Source organism: Microcebus murinus, chromosome 1 (genome assembly GCF_040939455.1).
Source record: "Microcebus murinus isolate Inina chromosome 1, M.murinus_Inina_mat1.0, whole genome shotgun sequence".
NCBI classification, from domain to species: Eukaryota; Metazoa; Chordata; class Mammalia; order Primates; family Cheirogaleidae; genus Microcebus; species Microcebus murinus.
The window spans coordinates 29,330,017-29,351,862 of NC_134104.1; the positions used below are offsets into that span (position 1 = coordinate 29,330,017).

The following is a 21,846-nucleotide window of genomic DNA, read 5'->3' on the forward strand; positions in this document are numbered from 1 at the left end:
AAATTTTGCCAGTTTTCATGTTTTGTTTGATATTTTCAAGGTATATTTAGATTTATAGGAAACTTTTCCACTGGGTATCAAAGCAGGTTCATTTATGAGGAAGAAATGAAATAGATTCTTTTATTTAAATTTGGAAATTATTTTAGAATGTAGTACTTTATTTCTTAAAAAGTGAATGAAAATATTTTTATTTTGAAGCAATTTTAAGATTATTCATCAAAGATCACACACAAATAGAATCTTGCATACAAACTATTGCTTTAAGTATAAAAATAAATAAATTTTGTTTTGTTTATTATTTAACTGAACAGATGGTAATGGTTCTGACACAATTCAGTTTTCAGGTTTTTTTTTCCTTGGGAAAAACCCTGCAAAAACACAGAGCTTCTTTTCCCACTTTGTCACAGCTGGTTACCAATCAATCTCAATTCACGGTACAGTGATGATAGCACATGTTGTCCAGGGGCCAAATCTGATTGGGTTGCATTTTTTCAGCAGTGTTTAATATCAGAAAAAATAAGATATCTCTATGGTAGGGACTGTCGGCACACGATTGTACAACTGCCATTAATCAAATTTGGCAACAATGGCTGCATTTATGTAAGTCTAAGACCGGCAGATTTCACAATGAAAATAACCCAATTTCTATTAGAATTTCTCCATCAGTAATGTTTTTTCATCTGCTTCTTTTTTTCTTGGTGTTAATTAAAGTCAACAATACCTCCTACATGTTGATCATATATAATAGTATTGCATGTTATAAAGTAGCTGTTTTATGCCAAGGTGTGTGCTACGTGTTACTTAAAATTTATTCTGGACTATTTAAAGAAAGATAAAGGCAATTCGAAAAACTTAAGTACTTTTGATTGTTTAATAAGAGAATAATGTTGAATTATGTACATAGAAACAGCATTATGAACCTCCTAGAGTTACAGTTGGTTTTAGAGTAATATTGAGAAAAATACTGAGAAAGTTAAGTTCTGGAGCTTTTGAAACTGAACACAAAATAATTGATTCATATATACACACTCGGCCAATGTGTGTATATATTGCAGAGGAATAAACACACACAGCAAAGGAAGGGGTGTGTTGCTCTTTATTAGACAAATAAATGTACTTATAAAGGGTTCCAGTCCCTACATAACTTGAGACAACAATCTCAGCATCTTCTCAGCATCTTTTTCTGTAAAATTTTGTTTGGAAATAGGCTTTTTCTTTAAGTGATTTATTGTGTAGAATGATATATTAAACCCTGTTGTGCACCATAAAGCTCTCTTTACACATAAGGAACTATTATTTCTAACTTTTCATACTCTGTCAATATTTGCTTTCAAGGAAAAAAATGAATATTTTCCCAATTATCCAATGTAGTGGTATAAAACATCAATGAGATTATTATTAAACATATATCAATTTACCCAGAAAGAAATAGAAGAAATGAGGCCACATTTATTAGACCTGTGGAAATATTTGACACCTAATTGCTTATCAAATAAGTAGTTTTAGGAAGCAAATTATTGTTTCTGGGAAAACATGACCCATTAGAGAAAGCAGAGTGGTAGTAGATACTTAAGAGAATTCCCCCTCCCACCCCCAACTTTAACTGTCTCTATGTGCGGCCTTGGGAAAAGAATTTTGTCATGTTTTGCTTCAGATCCTCTAAATATAAAATTAATAATGAGCCAAATATTTATTTCTAGGTTTGAAGTTAGGTATAATTTATTTAAAATCAGTCCTTGTATTTCTTTAGCTTTGGCTGATGAAAGCTAATCTGATCATAATTACAGGCCTATCATTTCTCTGACCTGAGACACCTTTTACTATGAATATTCATAAAGGTATCATAATGTGCTTGAGTCTTCTGGGCGATGGGTACTGTCATGGTTCAGACTAGAGATGGGCACAGTAGTTCAGTGGTGTTGCAAGGAACAATACTGTCTCTGGTTGTATCAGGCTTGTTGGGTAGGCTGTGCGATGAAGCAGAAAGAGCTGGTACTTTGGAGTAAGATAGACCTTGATTTGAAAATCCAAGTTTGTATGCAAAAATGTCAAAATTTTAAATGATGTCAATTATTCCAATAATTTAAAAATATTACTGGGCCGACACACACACACACACACACACACACACACACACACACACACACACACACACTTTCTCTCTCTTTCCATCTCTCTCTCTTTCTCTCTGTCACTCTCTCTCTCTCTTTCTCACATACATGTCGTCACAAATTTATAGTAGCTAAGGTAAACTTTTGTACCAAGGCCATGAAGCCTGAATTCTAATAACAACACAGTCATTAAATGCTTAACTATGATATTGACTATTTATTATTTGAACCTATTAAAAGAATTCTGGCTTCCATTTTGGTAGTAGATCAGCTGCTTAATTTAATTTCCTTTTATGAATTCATAGATAATGATTTTTAAAAATTGAATTTTTATATTGTCCCTTGGTAAAAAGCTGTAATCTTTGTAATGTGGATGATGGAGATTGTGCCAGGCATCCTAGATTCTACTATGGTCTAAACCTTTCTACTGATGAAGTCCAGAGCACTAAATAACAAAGTATTATTTTTTTTTATTTCAGCATATTATGGGAGTACAAATTTTAAGGTTGCATAATAATGCTCTTGTCCCCCTTCCCCCATAAGTCTGAGCTTCAAGAGTGACCATCCTCCAGATGGTGCACATCTCACTCATTATGTATGTATATACCCATCCCCTCCTCCCACCTGCCCAATACCCAATAAAGGTAATTGCTATGTGTCCACTTAGGTGCTGATCAGTTAATACCAGTTTGCTGGTGAGTATATGTGGTGCTTGTTTTTCCATTCTTGGGATACTTCACTTAGTAGTATGGGTTCCAGCTCTATCCATGAAAATACAAGATGTGCTATATCACCATTGTTTCTTAGAGCTGAATAGTACTCCATGATATACATATAGCACATTTTATTAATCCACTCATGGATTGATGGGCACTTGTGTTATTTCCACAGCTTTGTAATTGTGAATTGTGTTGCTATAAACATTCAAGTGCAGCTGTCTTTATTGTAGATTGCATTTTGTTCTTTTGGGTATATGCCCAGTAGTGAGATTGCTGGATCAAATGATAAATCTATTTGTATCGCTTTAAGATATCTCCATATTGCTTTCTACAAAGGTTGAACTAGTTTGCAGTCCCACCAGCAGTGTAGGAGTTTTCCTATCTCTCTGCATCCACGGCAACATTTATTGTTTGCGGACTTTTTGATAAAGGCCATTCTTACTGGAAATAAGTAATATCTCATTGCACTTTTGATTTGCATTTCCCTGATGAATAGAGATGTTGAGCATTTTTTCATATGTTTGTTAGCCATTATTCTGTCTTCTTTTGAAAGGTTTCTGTTCATGTCCTTTGCCCATTTTCTGATAGGGTTGTTTGATTTTTTTCTTGCTGATTTTTATGAGTTCTAAGCAGATTCTAGTTATCAGCCCCTTATCAGATGCGTAGGATGGGAAAATTTTCTCCCATTCTGTAGGTTGTCTGTTTGCTTTCATGATTGTTTCTTTGGCTGTGCAGAAGCTTTTTAGTTTGATCAGGTCCCATTTATTTATTTTTTGTTGCTGCTGTGATTGCCTTTGGGATCTTTTTCATAAATTCTTTGCCTAGGCCAATGTTTAGGAGAGTGTTTCCAACATTTTCCTCTAGAATTCTAATAGTTTCATACCTTAGGTTTAAGTCTGTTACCCAGCGTGAGTTGATTTTTGTGAGAAGTGGAAGGTGTGGGTCCTGCTTCAGTCTTCTACAAGTGGCTATTCAATTTTTTTCCAGCACTATTTATTGAATAAGGATTCTTTTCCCCAGTGTATGTTTTTATCTGCTTTGTCAAAGATTAGATGGCTCTATGAGGATGATTTTATATCATGGTTCTCAGTTCCATTCCACTGGTCAGTATTCCTATTTTTGTACTATTTTCTAATATTAAAATTAGGACATTAGACTAGGTTCAATAATTTTTCTATTCTTTACTATGCCTCAGAATTTATGATCTGGTAGTTTCTAGAAAAATCAATTTCCATGTAATTTCTTATATAATGAAATAGTCTTTTTAAAAATCCTACAGGTATTTTAAGTTTCAAATATTCTCCTTCAATACTAATATTTTTGGATTTGCTGAATGTATCCATGTTCACTCATTCATATTCTTCATGGGTTTCTAAACTTAAATAACATTCTTTTGAATTATTATTTTTACACATGAAGAGTTCAGTGTATTTCACCTTTCTAATTTTTATGTCTGTAATTCTTTTCTCAAGAAACAATGAATAAAGTTGAACATATTATCCCAATTATTATTATACCAGATTTTATAAAAATATAAGAATAAGCTATATGGTTTGATTTCATGTTGAATTTTATATACCTTAATTATAATGGAAGAAATAGTAACTTCCCTCCTTATATACTGGAATTGTTTCATTTATATGAAAGAGTATATTTGAGAACACTACGCACGTGTACTTTTATTGCCATTATTTTATTTTTATAAAACATGTTACTTGATACCATCCTAACTGCTAATATAATGAGATAATATTATCTTAAAGCTGGAACCAAACACAAAGCTGACTTTACTCTCCCTTAGTCTTAACATTTGTTTTAGGCATTCTGATAGAAGTATTTTACTTATTTTGGTGGAAGGAGAGAGAATATTTATTGGTTCATGTTCCTAATTTACAGAGGGAAATTTATTAATGATAATATGTAAACCACATTTGTAGATTGCTGCTCCATATTTGCTAAAGTAGCATATTTGCTACTTTATTTTAACTCTGTCTCCATGTAGCCAGTAGCATCTATGTATTAAATATTCCAAGTTCTTCCATTGCAGTATTATGTTGTTATCAATTTAATGTTCATGTCAGAGTTAATTGCTGGTGTATAAACCTAACAACATTACAATACTTCTTGATATAATAGATTGATATATTTCAAATTAGTTAAACTTTTGGTTCTGCATGTAATTGTTTTACTGGTAACCATACTGTAAGTGAACTAGAAATTTCAAGCATTTATTGGTGTATCGTGATTCATTTGATAAACATTCATTGAGCACCTCCAAGATCTCAGGTGCCGTTTGTTAAGGCTTGGGCTATATAGTTCAGCAAAAGAGAGAACCAGTCCTAAAGCATATATGCTCCTGGAAATGAGGAAGACAACAAAAAAGCAAATAAAAACATGGTAAAGATATGTTCTTTGAAGAAAATAAAATGTATTAAAAGTAACAAAAGGAATATGAAGGAGCCAGATGGGGTGGCTTACTCCTGTAATCCCAGCACTTTGGGATATTAAGACAGGAGGATTGCTTGAGGCCAGGAGTTTGAGCAAAAGTGAGACCCCGTCTCTACAAAGAATAGAAAAATTAGCCGAGCATGGTGGCACACAACTGTAGTCTCAGCTACTTGGGAGGTGGAGGTGGAGGATTGCTCAAGCTCAGAAGTTTGAGGTTGCTGTGAGCTATCATCACACCCTGGTGACAGAGCAAGACCTTGTAACATGAAGGCAAAGAATACAAGGAAAGTAAAGTAATTCTAAAAAGTAACTAGATTGGTGGACAGAGATTTAATTAAGTTACATTGTTTAGGCCAGAAATACATATTTAAGGGAATGCTATTTTAGATATCTTAAAAATTAAAAAAAAGTCAGCAACGGTAATGAAGGAAAAGAACATTCCATGAATTTGCAAGAGTAGTATAAAGACACAGTGGCAACGGGGTGCTTATGTTGAGCAAGGAAAATAAGAGCTCTGTGGTTGGAACAGGGTGAACATGAAGTTTGAGAGTTAGGCAAGGACTAGATTATCTAAATCTTTGAAGACCATAAAGAAATAGACTTATTCTAAGGGACAAAAATAAGAAGCTATTGGATAGTTTCAAGCAGCGGATTGACATAATCAGATTTGTGTTTGTCAATCAGTGAATTTTTACGGATGCTCTTAATTTTCTTTAAAACCCTTAGATTACATAATTGCTGTTACAGTGGTCCACCCTTACCTGTAGTTTTGTTTTCTGTGGTTTCAATTACTCTTGGTCAACCACAGACCAAAAATATTAAATGGAAAATTCTAGAAATCAAACATCCATACGTTTTATATTGTACACCATTCTGAGTAACAAGATAAAAGCTTGCACTGTCCTGCTCCATCCTAATTGGTATGTGAAACATCCCTTTCTCCAGTGTATACATGCAGTGGATGCTGCCCAACTATTAGCCACTTAGTAGTCCTCTCAGTTATCAGATTGACTGTCTCATGTAGCGTATATAAGGTTCAGTACTATCTGTGCTTTCAGGCATCCACTGTGGGACTTGGAACATATCCCCTGTGGATAAGGTAAGACTAGTGCATATGCATATGGGATGCTGTTGTTAGGAATAGTTGACTTGAAGATGAGATAATTCATACGAAATCCAAAATTCAAAAAGCTATTTTGCAAGAGACATAAATAGTAGTACTATAGGTAAAACCTTTCGGGAGAAATGTTTCGAGTTATCATACATAGAAGATATTCTAATAGTCAGAGATGTTCAAATATGGAATAGGCCACTCATCATAGGTATGGACTGGAAGACTGGTTAGTTGCAAGTTGCAGAGAGGATTTAAGTGTTGATGCATGGTTGCAGAAGTGACATTTTAAAGCTCTCTTTTAGCCTAAAGAGTTAATTGCTTTAGTCCATGTATTTGAAATAAATTTATAACATAAATTTCTGATAATATTTGCAGTCTTTTCTCAGGCAAAGATCCAGTGAGAAATGAGAATTTAAGAGATTCTGAGCATTCTAATAACAGAGTTCTCAAAGTCTGTTTGTTTTTGTTTGTTTTTAAATAGCAACTCTGTATTATGGGACACAACACGACTAATATCTTGTAGCATTTGTTTTTAATTTGATAAATAACGGATACGGCTTTGGGAAATGTGTGTTAGCTGGACAAAACCCCAGAGGTAGTTCTGATATGGAACTACCTCCTGTGAGTGACTCTCATTCCTTTCAGCTAAGAATCATTCTACAAGGCTCTAAATCCTATAAAGGCACGTAACTCCAACTTCTGATGCAGTGCTTGACATGCAAGAGATATATCCTAAGTATTTCTTGAATAAAATGATCAAATATTTACCATAATCTTCTCAAATATCAATGATCATCAAGGGGAAATTAAAAGGAGACAATGCTAAATGAGCATCTACTACTTCATATGAACTATGCTGTGCACTATAATATGCAAGATCATTAAACATTACTATCCCAAATATCTTTTGACTCCAAAGCAGACCTGTCTCACTGGGAATGGGCTCAGTACCTGAATGATGTTCTTTCTGTGATTATAACTATTCTAACAAGAATCTCCATATCACCAGACCATTGCCCTTGTCCATTGTTTATAACCTGTATCAGAAAACTTGTTATATACTTAGAAACAAATTAGCTTTACTATTTACTTATATTGACATATCTTTGAAAGGCAGTCTCCTTTTTAATTGCTAAGGTTAATTCATTTTATTCCTCCTAAGTAACATTTCATTTTTAATTTTTCCTATTAAAAAAACTGCATCCATGGAATAGAATGCTCAACTACTTATATCACTTACCAGGGTATCTTTAATTTATAAAAACCTTAAAAATATATAAAATACAGTATTTCTATTTCTATTCTTGTTTTCACACTCCTTAAAACAATAAAAAAATTCTCAGGCAGTCAGATTTTATACTTATTTGGGGTTTAAATATTATATATTCTGTAATTTTTAAATAAACATTTTTTACTAAAGATAAATAGTATTCACATTGTATTTATCCACCCTGTTATTGCCTATACAATGAATTTTTCTAACATTAAGTAAAATTTTGTCAAAAGATGGAAATAAATGATGAATGTGAAACTATATTTCTATCAAAATTATATAGTATGTGTCTTATATGTCTTAAGTTAGCATTTAAAAATTAAACTATTTCCCTACAGGGAAGAGTTACAAATAGAGTAAGAAAAGTGACATGTTGAAAAGGCTTGAATTCCTGTTTTTAGCTTTAGTAATAAAATGACTTTGAGCAAGTCATTTCACTTACTGTCTGTTTTCTCATCTATAAAATGATAGTTCCTGATTCAGAATTTTTTTAAGGATGCTATGAGCAATATGTGCAATCTTGTTTTTTAAACTGAAGTAACACAATTTTTTTTCTTCAATGACAAATCAGAAATAACATACAATATAGATCCTTTATTAACTTAGAATCATGGTTTCACATGTGTATTGATCCGGAAAGGACTTTATAGACCAACAAGTTTATCTCCCCTCTTTAGCTTTTGAGAAAACTCAGTTAAGAGAAATGAAGAGACTCCCTGAAAGTCAAACAACAAGAATGAGTGGCAAAATTGTAGCAAGGCTTTCAAATTTTTTGAGATGAGTTGGAAATGTCTGCAAAATACATTATTTTTATTCAATGCTTCTATTTTGGAACTAACCATGTCATAATAACATAGGGTAACTGTAGGAAAGATATTTTTATTAGACATTAAATATCTACACAGTTACTTTTCTGAAGCCACCATCAAAATCATTTTTAACATGTTTTTTATTGATAAAGTTAAGCAGAGAATATTTCTCTGTATTGTTATCCTTTTATACATTTTAGCCTCGTACTTGCCCTAACCTGTAAATACAGCCCATAAGAAATCCCTAATAGGTAAATATGGTAAATTTGCTGTCTCGAGGTCATTCATATTTGGTTGGCCTTTATACCATCAGGAAAAAAGATATTTATCATGGATCCAACTAATATTTCTTGAGCCCCGAGCAGGTGTAAAAATAATAGCTAACATGTATTTCGCTTTTTATGTGCCAGTTTTGAGTACTTTATATGTAATACCTCCTTTAAAGCTCATACTCATTCCATGAGATAGATGTTGTTTTTACCACTATTTTGTTAATGAGGAAATAGAGACCTGGAATATTTAAATATCTTGCCCATCTTTACAAACATAGAAAGAAACCAAGTCCATGATTAAAACTCTGGCCCTTTTGCTCCTAAGCCTGTGCTCTCATCCACTTTGTTGTACAACTAGATGTTAAAAGCTCTATGATTGGGAGTGTGGATATTACAGTGAGTAAAGCAGACAGAATCTCTGCCGTCATCAAAATACAGAACAAAACAACATGTCAGTAAGCGCAGAATTATTAGTGTAGCAATAAGATTCAAGGAGGGAGTAATTAGATTTTTCTGGTATAGTAATGGATGGCTGCAAACAAGAGTTGTAAATAAGTCTTATGACATAGTAAGTAATCAAAATTTTAAGGCAAAACATGCAGATAGAAGAGTAACTATGATTAATAAAAGGGCAGAGTGTAGTTAAGTTTAGTTGGTTGGCATGATGGGTACGAAGACATTGCTTTTTGACATGCCAAGGTCTATAAAATAGAACTAGTCTTAGTCTGTGTCTTAGCCTCTAATAAAATTAAGCAATTCTTTTAGCTAAAACTAAAGTAAAAGACTTCCAAATATGGCAATTTTAAATGCAAGCCTAAAAAGTTTGTTTTTGTCCTGAAAACCATAGAAAGTCACAGCTAGTTTTGATAAGACAGAACCAATTAAAATAATATTTTGGAAACATAGATCTAACTGTGGTATGTATGAGGAAGAGGAACAATGTGACCAATCAGAAACTTGCAAAAATATGTGTTTGAAATAAAAATCATTGGTGAAAATCAAGAGAAAAAATCAGATATGAAAAGCATGAAAAAATAGTATCTTCATTATTTTGTGTGTGAAATTGTAATTTTGTAGATGTTAAAATTTTAGAATTTTTTCTGAACAAACCTATTAGTCTACTCATTAATAAAATGGAAGTGAGACAATAAATGCATGTGAAAAAGCTGAGGATGTGCATTTCCAAAAATCACTCCAAAGCATGTTGATGTTTCAAGAGATAATTTTGCTAATAAAAATAATGGTTACCCCCTCTAAATTCTCTTAACTAATGTCCATGTTGTCAATTTGCCAACAAATAAGAGAAATATTTTCTTTTTAAATATATTTCATCTCCTTTATATTCAATATACCTTAAAAAACATATTATCGAACACAGTGTGATTTACAAGATGATAGAATGTAACACACCAAGGAACTGAAATGTATACTATTTTCTTTACTATTAATAATTAAGAGCTACCAAAAAAAGATCAAAGTGCTAATAATGCCTGTCATAATTTTGAAGTGGCAAGAGTTATATATACATACAAAATATAGAAAACTAATAAGCAGCTAGAAATCAGATGTGAAATTAATGATTTTATTAGCAATACTTTTAATCTAAGTAATTGTACTTTGTGGCTGATTATTGTGTATGTGTGTGAGAATGTTTAGGTAAAATACAGTATAAAAAGAGAAAAGTGAAGATATATATACGTAAGTGTTATTATCTATATAACCAATAGTATTTAATAAAACCTATTCATATTCTACACAGGTATGACATTAGAGATGATTACACACTGAGAATTAAAAAGGCTATGAGTACAGATGAAGGCACCTACATGTGCATTGCTGAGAATCGAGTTGGAAAAGTGGAAGCCACTGCTACCCTAACAGTCCGAGGTAAGAGACTTAAGATGTCAACTCTGATTGAACCAGGAGACAATTATTTGGTTAAATTAATAAGTGAACTCACAATCAAAATAATAGATTATATTCTTTTATTATTATATTAAAATGCCTAGATTTTGTGTCCTCTCCATCATTAATTGAAATAAAATTATTTTGAAATTTGGGTTCCAAGTGATGTTAATTTAAAAGGATTAATTCTTATTTAGTAAATAATAGCTTAAATGGTTTAAATCTAATAGTTTATATGGCTTTAAAGTAAATCTTAAAAATAGAAATGACTTACACTAGTTTCTTACATTTCCATTGCTTTCAACTATTTACTGCTTTTAAATGTCATTAGTTACAGAGATACTCTGTTTCCTATTCACCAGTGTGTCGCTTTATACCAGCAAACAGTACTTTATACCAGCAAAGTGCTGTTTTGAAATTATTTTTTATGTCAGCATTTAAAAAAGCAATCTGAAAAAAAAAAAAAAAACTAACAATGTTTCCAAAGGTGAAAAATGAATACAGAGGAGATCCAGCCTTGAGATAATCTGATTTAGAGACTGATTTGTGAAGTTCATTGGCCTTAAATAATTGAAATAGTCAGTGCCGCTCTTGTAATAACTTTCACTTTCTGGGTGTCATGCACTTTCTCAGTCATGGAATAATGTTCATTTATAGGCTTACTGGAAATGGCTTATAAGTGAAAGAAAGCATTACTTAACTCTACAGTGCACTAGAATGAATTAACTGTCTTCCTGGTTGAACATGTTGATCACATGAGGTAAATTACATAGTCCAAGGTACCAAGCAGTACCAAGTAGACAGTTATGCTTATTCTTGACAAATAGACATTACCCATAGCATCATCTACACTCACAGAACTTCAAGTGATGATAGTCAAGCACATCTTCTCTTCCACTACTATTAATAGCTGTACCTTCTACTCTCATCCTTCATGATATGGAGATTGGCTGCATGTTTTCATCCAGGTCTCAGTTACATCTTACCTTGTGTAGCCATCCTTCTGACCTTGTGCAGCTTTGTTCCCAGAAAGTTTCATAAAGTTAGAAAGAAGGAATTTGGATTGCAAAAATGTATAAGGGATTGTCAGGTTAGTCTTCCATCTGGTATGAAAAATGATTTTTTTTTTTTGCCAGTTTTATGATTTGGGCTTCAAATCATAAAAAAAGCACTTGCTTCCAGGTAACTATTAGAAAACAGGCACTCTGGTTACCTGGAAAAATATTGGTGCTTTTCATACTTCTCAATCGCTCCCTTCCTATTCAACTTAATCTGTTTTTTTCTCCCCAGACATTCTAGTGTAAACTTAGATACAAAACAAATTTAGACAAAATTGACAAGCTAGTTGCTTAAAAAAATTTTCACTCATTAATTAACAGATTATTAAGCGATATGACCATATATGGATCGAATATATAAAATGATTATATAAGATCAAAATATAATACCCCCTTTGTAAACCAATGAACACTCATTTAAGTCCTCACTCTCTGTAGATGATTTTATGTTTGTTTTTAATGAAGCAGCCCTTTGCAAAAACAATTCACTTGACCAAATTATCCCCAAAGTTTGCAGGATTTTTTTCTGAAGTAAATGGAAAAATAAATAAACAAGCAACCAAGAAATGTTCCATTCAAAAAATATTTGCTGACTAAACAAATGGTGAGAAAATGTGAGGAGTTGTTTGTTTGTAGAAGCAGCAGGGTTCCTTTTATACTTGAATGCTTGGATGAATGAGACTTGAAGTGTTGTGTTTGCTTTAAGATCTTTCCCAGCTAATTATTTTCAAAATTTGTTGAAAGTTTCAGGTTTAACATTTCATTTACCAAAGCATGGTCCGCATGCATAAATGTTTGAAGCTAACTTACAAAACTAGTAGAAAGCATTGTTTGATCTTAGTAGGATTTTTTTTTTTTAAATCATCAAATGTTAAATGGTCTCTTTCCTAATCTGTATTTTGTAGATGGATTACAGTGTTTTTTCTGTGTGGCATGTATTTATCACTTGTCTAAGATTGAAACCTCAAAAACTAGGTTAAAGGAGAAAATCTCCATAATATAATGTGGAGTAAAACATTGTTTAAAAACATTTTTTTAACCATTAGGAAAAGCAGTTGGGATTTCTCATGCTAGGAGATTAACAGGGGGGGAAAAAAAGCACATTATTATCTATGACTTATTTTTTTCTGTGCTCATTTTTCTATGCCCATAAATGAAATATTCAGTCTTTCTTTGGATTGTTTTATTAGAACAGAGTCAATTGACCCAAGAGGCCATGTCCATTTTCATCCATTTAATGCAGGGACACAGTTTAGTTTAATTTGCTGATTCTGAAAACATCCACCTGCTGGTGTTTTTCAGGATGAAATGTTGCTATGTAGCAAAGATAAGAAGTTTTATGATGATGTTTCTGCTAAAATTTTATCATAATATTCACATTAGCCAATTGAGGAAAAGTAAGGGAGTTTTATTATCAAAATCTGAAATAGATCTACTCAGTTGTTTTCCTTTTAAAAACATGGTTAAAAAAAAGACTATAAAATGAGGCTCGACATCAAGTGGCCCTTTTACTGACTTTGCAAATGTAAAATTAGAAAGTAATGCTAGTACACAACAAACCTAGCAATTGTATTCTACTCAAATAATTTATTATCTAATATAACTTTTTAAAATGGATCAAAAATGATAAAATGGATCAAAAATGATAAAAACTATTTGTAAGCAAAATTTCCCCCTTTTTTCAGTGGTTTAATTAGCTTTGCATATAGGATCTCAATGGAAAAACCACCTTGTTTCTAGGGTAATAAAGCCTTAAAATTATTAATAGACTAAAGTGAAATAGAAATGTAAATTATTTATTTCAAACATGGTTTCTCACCATGATTTCTTCTTTTTTTTCTCTTTAATATCATAAAGTCAGAATGCCTTTTTCTTTCTAAAAGAAGCATGTTTGAAATTGAGCTTGAAGTGGCAAGCTGAAAAGTACAATTTGAAAGATGAAAGACAAAGTTCTTTTTCTAGTAGAAATTGGCAAAATTAAAAGAAATTTCATCAGTTAGAATAAGGCACAACTTTATGATGTTAGTCTGTTGCCTTTTTTTTTTTTTTTGGTTGTTATTCTGGTGTTCTGCCCCCTACTCCTCTGCAAAAAGAAAGAAATTGTGGTACTTTGGGTAAGATACTTCTCTTTTCCTCTCGCTACAGCAAACATGCCATATACCACAGGATATGGTTTCACTAAGCCAGAATTTTCATGTTGCTGCTATAATTGCCATTCTCTTTCTATTGTATTAATAATCTATATCTCACCATGCCCAGTCATCAACACAAAACTATTCTTATGTTCTAGAGTCACATTATGTATGCACTAGCGCTATATGCACTGGGACATGGGTGAGACACTTTGTTGAAAAAATTCATATTTTGAATGTAAGATATTGTGAAAGTTCAAATACTACTAAATATATTTTTTCTTCATTTGGATGATGGGATTACATGTTTTATAATATTTGTCTATTGCTTTTGCTTTCATTCAAACTGTTTTATTGGTTTACTATCTAAACTGATTTTGCATTATTGTTTTAAAAGAAAATGTTATGAAGCCTATGAATATCTCTCATCATTTCTGTGCATTAATAACAGGGGCAGCCTATTACTACTGATTTTAGTGATTGAAAGTTATGGTATAATAAAAAAATGATAATTTGTTGAAGCAGCAGTTTGAAAGCCATTCTCAGGGTGAACAAGAATCAACTTGTCAGTCATTGTTTCCTGCCCTCTGCCAAAAGAAGAAAAAAGCTTAACAGTAGTTAGGGAGCTACTGAGTTGAAATCTCTAAGGATGTTCCAACCTATTTGTTATATTTTCATCCACCCTGTCCACGGATGAAAAGTGATGTGATCTTAACTTATTACTGACTGAAAAGCAGCGTCAGGGGCTTTTCTGTAGTCCTCGTAATGGTTCTGACTAACCATGCTTAAAATCCAATTGCTATTTAAATCAGACAGCAAGGCCTTCTTTTATTGACATGACATTTGCTAGTCTGTGACTTGAATAGTTATATTCATCAGGTTCTTAACTTCGAAGTAACACAAGGCTGTTCACTCAAGATCTTTGAAATAATAACTATAGTAAGTGATGACAATAAGACTTCACCTAAAATATCTCTCCAATTGCTCATAGTCAATCCTGAGAGTCAAAATAATTATTTTCTTAGAATTGTATTTATAACTTTCAGTTTTATCAAGCTCAGACATCTTGTTCATACTTGAATTATAAGACTAGAAATCACTCTATTGTCCATACTTAAATGTAACATTACACATCATGCATTCTGATAATTTTCTTTTTCTTTCTTTTTTTTTAATTTCTTTTTTATGTTCTCACCACACCATTGTAATGTCTACAGCTCGCCCTGTTGGTAAGTAGCCATCCTTCTATCCACTTAGCATGGCTTTGCACAGTGCTTCATAACTCATGCACAGCAAGATTTGACAGAATGAAATTTATTCAGCCATGTTAAAATAATGCTTGTGAGATTGCTATAAAAGTTGCTCCTGATTTTTTCATCATTTCAATAAACCATTTTGCAGTGACTTTTGCTGCCAAAGCAATGAGTACATAACAATTTTTGTATAAAAAAGTATTTGAATGATTAATGTTATAAATTGCTTACATACAGGAGAAAAATACAATACTTTCCTTTTTTCTTATATGTATTAATATAAACCAACTATTAGTTATGCTTGATATTAGTTGACATGAAAAGTTATAAACTAAATTATGATGTTCTATTACTTCATGAAATTCTTTTATTTTAAGCTACTCAGAGTCCCAGGTTTTTAGGGGAATTTTTAACTGCTGCATATTTATTGCCTGCATGCCTATTTAAACAAAATTAAGTAGAATGCTTCAAGTTAATGTAAGTCGGTGCCTACCCTAAGTGGGGAAGAGAAGCTTGAGCTATGTTCTTGGCATGAAAAGTTAGTGCTTGCGATTTTAATATATCTCATCATTCATTTGGCTTTGCAAAAATTGAAGTAAGTTAACAGTTTGCATTTGCAGAAATTTAAGTGGTAATTATTTATAAACACTGGCAGACAAAAATCTTTTCCAGTCATTGATTTAATAATCTTTCTGCATCTCTTTCAAATTTTAGTTTAATATACCAGCAAATATGTTTAAATAAATCTTGGTGATTGTGTTACAAGTAAGTGAATAGATGGATGAATGAATGAATGTATTTAGTATTTTGCTTTTTTAATATACTAAGAGATACTTTTGTTATAACTTATTCAATTTCAAAGACTTTATAAATTGTCCATCTAGCTTTAAGAGCTTTCTTAATATACTAGCTTGACATTGTTGACCCTTGATGTATATTGGTCCTAACTCAACATTTTTCCTCACTTTGGTTGAAACATTCATGGACTGTAATTTTATATAGTATGTTCTTACATGGTTAGCAAAATAGTAAATAAAACTTTGGTTTCCAATTCTGACTTTCTGATCTGTCTTTCCCAAGCAGTACTTCTTTTTGATTAGTAATTTAATATCCCTGATCCTCAGTCACTTCTTCTAAAAAAATGGAGAGAATAATACTGACTTATCAAAGCTATTGCAGGAATAAGTTTATTTTAAGATTGATCATATATATGAGAAGTGTTTTATGTGCCAATATTGGCTGGCATATGTCTAGTTTCTGAGGCATATTATTTTACATTTTAATATTTTTGAAATATAGTTATGGATTACAATTAATTGAAACAAACTATAGGGTTTTTTTTCTTGAAATGATTAAATCAATAGTGCATTTTTACAATTGATGTTGCTTAAAGATTGAGGAATATGATGTTAGAATTTTTAGGTCTCATTTTCTTGTATGTATAAGAATTTCTGTTAGGGATAATTTTACATGTATTTTGAATGACATCTAAAATTAAGAAGACCATGGAAAAGAATGCGATTACACAGAAAAAACAAAGAAAGAGCTGATGGTAGGCTACATGGCCACCTTTTCAGATTTTCTTTCTCAACATCTATGAGCTACATTTCAGGTACAGAGACTCACTCATTTATGTGTCAAGTAAGAAGCATTTTTTAATATATGTAGCAAAATATAAGTGAAAATATTTATATATATGATATATAACAAAGTTATTAATTATATACAATAAAATATATTAAATTGAAAAATTTAGAACAACCTAAAGCTTTTTTAGAATTCTTGATTACTAAACAATGCAAAAACTTTGCAGCCATATTTAGAAGTTATTTTAAAATATTAAGCATCATAATGTTTGTAGGAAATATAAACAAGATGAATGATTGGATGAGAACACTTGTCAATAGAAAGGATGGAATAAGATACTCAGAAATTCAGGTTGGTTTAGCATTGGCAGTGATTGTAATTATAAGATAATTTTTCAAAAGAATAAGAAAAATCACATTTGAATTATAGATCGTTATATATAGAAACCTTATGTCAATATACCATGACTACATAGTTCATATTTCACAAGTTTCCAGAACATAGATCAATGTGTTAATAATTTCTAATAGATTTAAAACCTTTAAACATATAAAAGAGTATATTGATTAAAAACTATGATGTACGCAGAGTATTAAGATGTATCTGTCACCTGCAAAGCATTTCAAAAGTTATTTCCATTTTTCATTCTTGTTTGGAATGATTTTTGAAATTCCCATTGGACCGGAACTAAAGAATAGCTTCTTGACACGTTGTATTTTATTCTGGGAAAGTCTGTCATTTCATAAATCTATCTCAAATGACTTATGACAATGTTCAGAAATATAAAGAACTATACTTGAAACTTGACAACTACTATTAATTTTGGAAACTGAATGTTGGATGTGTTTTTATTGGATTATCAAAGAAGATGCCAATAATAAAGAAATTAGTCTCTTTTCTTTGCATCAACTTCTTATATCAATTTTAATTCAGGAACTATAGGTATTTTAACTTTTATTGTATAATCAGAAGGTACAAGTCATGTAAAATGTTGAAATAAACATTCAAGTCATAGAAAAACTGCATTGTTTTTTATATTTGTTTTACACCTTTGAAGCTTTTAACTGTAGCATGCAGGGTGTTTTACAAAGTGGAGACATCAGAGAAAAACAAAAAACAACTTCTCATTCCAATATAAATTAGGAGAAGAAATATTTAACAGGTATATAAAGTTTAGAGGAAATTCCAAGTGTAGTTCATGTCTAAATCTTTTGGAAGAAAATTAGAAGTCAATGAAGATTCCAGAATACATATAGATTCAGAAAACTATCACTATATTAGCTATTGGATGAAACTTCTTGGTGATCTGTGTGGACAGCCTAATTTAGAAATTATTATAAACCCTCAAACTAGAATTTTGTCCAAATGGATGACTCTTAGGAGATGCATTTGAGTTAAAAGAATTTGCAACTCTATACAATTCACATTTGGCATAAACACCTTCTGGCCTGTACTTTTGAGATGCTAGGAAAACTTGATTTAGAGACTTCCTCAATGTGGAAAATATTACTGAAAGCAGACAATTACATCTTTGCCAATGGAGAAAAGTATTTTCCACATTTTACTTACTCATCTACAATGCCACCAACATTTCAAAAAGAGCCTTTTAATCCAATTTTCATATTTGCTGATTGCCACAAAATTTAGACAAATGCCACTTTCATCATTCAAAATCCACCAGCCCTTCCTGTGGTTTTGACTTTTTGCTGTTACAAAGGCATTCTTTATATAAAAGCAACAGTGCATCCTAGAATGTAGTTAACTAGGAATGCTGAAATATTTATTTGTTTATTTGGAAAACTCTTCTGATGAGGAAACTGACAGAAGAAAATGGTCTAAATAGGGATAAATATCTTGCTTCCTATATCCATCTGTCTTAGTTTTCTATTGGAAGCCTTTCCTAAGCTTAAAAATAAAAAAGAACATCTATTTTGGAGATGGGCAACACATTTTTCCTAGCAGCAACTCAAAACATGATGAGTAATTTGGAAAAGAACTGTCAAACCTACCAGCTGCCTTGCTTGTGAAGCTGCCCTGCTCCGTTTTGTATCTTGTAGACCATATGTTAAATGCTGATTGCCTCGGGTATGGAAACTAAAAGCTGAGTATTTCAAGTGAAACTTGTTTAAAATATCGAAAGCAAACTGACAATATACAACTTGAAAACTTCTAAGTATTGTCTAACTTATTAACTCAAAAGTATGTTTTCTTTTGAAAGAAGAATATAATTGTTCACACATGAATTTATAAGTATTAAAAAGTATGTGTGTTTTTGGCAAAATACCACATTTTAAAATGATTACTTTAAAGAAGCAGCCACTCTTCTAAATAGAAATCTATTGGGACATATTTTTTTTCAGTGTTTTAACTGCTTAAACACAAGAATTAAATATATCCTTATTTTAGAGAGTTCTGTTTTATGAGTCAAAGTTGAGTTTCGTTATAGCATGCTCTCACGCATTTTATTCTTGAGGCCACCAAGAGGTCCAAAACATGTTTGTGATTGAAAAATTCATTCAGGGCAAATTATAAATCACACTTCACTTAAAGAATAATGTGAAGGGTATTTTCAATGTCCTTATCCCCCCTCCCACCTTGGAATTTGGAAAATTTAATGTATAATATATAATTTAACTTAATATTAGAGATATTCCATTTTTTTCTATTTATCAAAAAACATGTAGGTATTATGTAGGAACTTTTGCATGTTGAGATGCACTTTTTGTAAAAGATGTCCTGAGTGTGTCTTAGGAGGATACCCAGAATTTCATTTCCTACATCCCTTCTTTGGACAAGCTATTGCCCCATGACCTAAGGTGATCGTCTCCCTCCTGCCAGCTCTTAATGTTTCCTGCACCTGGCACTAATTATTTACTTTATGCAGAGTCCCATTTAATTGTTATTAAGCATCACGGTTTTCATTACTCCATATGTTTTGTTTAAATGATAGATTAATAAAAAAGGCATTCTGTTTTATTGAGTATATCCCAACAGTTTCCACGACGTGAAATGCTTATAATATCTTAGGCTAATGCTAATTTTTAAAGTGAAAAACAAGTATGGGTTATTTCTCAGGCCATGGTGGTTTTAGACTTGTGTGCTTGACAATATCTGTCCACTGCCTCAATAGGGAGGCTAGGTATTTAGTCGTACTTTTTTTTCCCCCTCCTCAAAACTTGTTAAAAATATTCAATCATCTTGGTATTGAATGCTACTGTAGTGAAATCTGAAGCTTAGAAAATATTGTTTTCTCTTGTATGGGATGCCCTCTACTGTATGAATACCTACCTGTGTGCTCTCTTCTTCCAAGTAATTTGCTGGGTTATATTATGGTAGTGATCATTCGGTATCTAATATTCCTAGAATGGAACAAGCCACTTGAATCTGAAGATTCATGCTTTAATTTACTGTATTTCAACATTTTCTGTTGTTTTATCTTTGAGTATTTTTTCTGTTTCACTTCTTTTTTTTTTCAAATACATTAATTATATTGGCTTTCCTTTGTTTTCATTCTGTATTTATCAAGTTTTCTAGAATAATTTCAAAAGTCATCATTTTAATTTCATATTGTATGATTTCTCAATGCCTATTTACTACCTCCCTAGCTTTTAAAATTGCAGTTATTACTTATTTCTTGTTTCTAAAATATACCTTATTTCTTTAATTTTTTCCTCTTTTATTCATTTGCTTGATAAGTTCTAATATAATATTTTTTATTCCCACTTGTCTTTTAGCCCTTTTACCCCTTTTTGAATTGTTTTATAAAGAAAGATCCTTTTGTATATAATTGTATTTAGACTATGAACAACTATTTATTTGAAAGTATTACTGTGTTTGAGGGGTAATTCTTAGAAGATACAGCTTCTTTGTCTTTCTTTGATTAATTGATTGTTTCTTTTCTGTCACGAATTAAACTAGTAATTAGTTAATATATAGGTTTTTAAATTTTGCTTTGCGAAGATCTTATTTTAGTCTCTATCTGGTTATTCATTATTTAGTTAACTATGAAGACTAGGGTTTGCATGTTTGGGGAAGAGAAAGTGGAAAAAGAGTCATTCAGTAACCCCTACTTGGAATGTTGTCTTTAACATATTGTCAAAGAACATGTTATGTTCTTCTCAGTATTCCACTGGCCCTGGTGATACACAACCACCCTTTTTATGTTATAAACTATCTGCATTCCCATACACATCTCCCTCCTTATCTTCTTTCTTACTCCCTAATTCATAATGAAGATGGTTTTCAGGAATGTTAGTTTTCTATTACTATACACAAATTACCACAAATCAAACAATTTAAAACAACAGCCATTTATTAGGTCAAGCTCAACTGGGTTTTATGCTTAGGGTTTCACAGGCCAAAATCAAGTTATAGACCAGGCTAAGCTCTTTTCTGAAGATTCTACAGAAGAAGTTACTGCAAAGTTCTCTGAGATGTTTGATAGAATTAAGTTCTTGTGGTTGTAGGACTGAAGTTCTCATTTCCTTGGCTGCTAGCCAGAATGCCTCAAATTTTTTAGAGGCCACTCCTCAGCCTTCACACATGGCCACCACAATCTTCAAAGCTAGCCATGGTGCCTTGAGTCATTCAGGTGCTTTGCTTTGCATCTCTCTGAGGTCTCTTTCTGATATCAGCTAGAGAAAAATTCCTGATTTAAAGATCTTATGTGGTGAAGTCAGGTCCAGCTGATTAATCTACAGTCTTAAGGTCAACTGATAAGTAACTTTAAGTATATCTTCAAAATCCCTTTTATAACCTAACAAAATCATGAGAGTAATTCCAGGAAGTGAAGGTCATGGGAACCACCTCAGAATTCTGCCAATCAAAGTAGCCTTGATTTTTTTCTTTTTCTCAGTACTTCTTTCTCTGCTTTCTAAAGTTTAGCTGTTTTTCTGTGAAGTCATATCTCATATTTCCCAAATATCAGTCTTGACGCTAGTTTTCCTTCTTCACATAAAAGAATCATAGCATGGGCTTTCACAATGCTGATGGATAATTTTTATGAAATTGGTATTGATTGAGGTCATAATTTGTGGTTTCTAGCTATGATAGTTTTTTTATATTATTCATTTTTTTGCCTTCAATAAATGAAAGTGAAACAATAAGCTTTTACTCCATGATCTTAACCTATATGTCAAAAAGTTTGAATCTCATTAATTTTGGAG

At 31.8% G+C, this 21,846-nt stretch overlaps 1 protein-coding gene across 16 annotated transcripts in view; it reads left to right on the forward strand.

Moving 5' to 3' along the window:
• ROBO2 (roundabout guidance receptor 2) overlaps positions 1-21,846 on the forward strand; it is a 1,246,890-nt gene that overhangs the window by 1,100,401 nt on the left and 124,643 nt on the right. For 15 of the 16 annotated variants that reach the window (XM_076000825.1, XM_076000828.1, XM_076000830.1 and 12 more), the window contains exon 6: positions 10,506-10,633. In XM_076000825.1, coding sequence (XP_075856940.1) covers positions 10,506-10,633 — 128 coding nt within the window. Of the gene's footprint in view, positions 1-10,505; positions 10,634-13,342; positions 15,071-21,846 lie in introns of those variants that run through there. The other variant, XM_020284746.2, reaches the window with a different exon arrangement.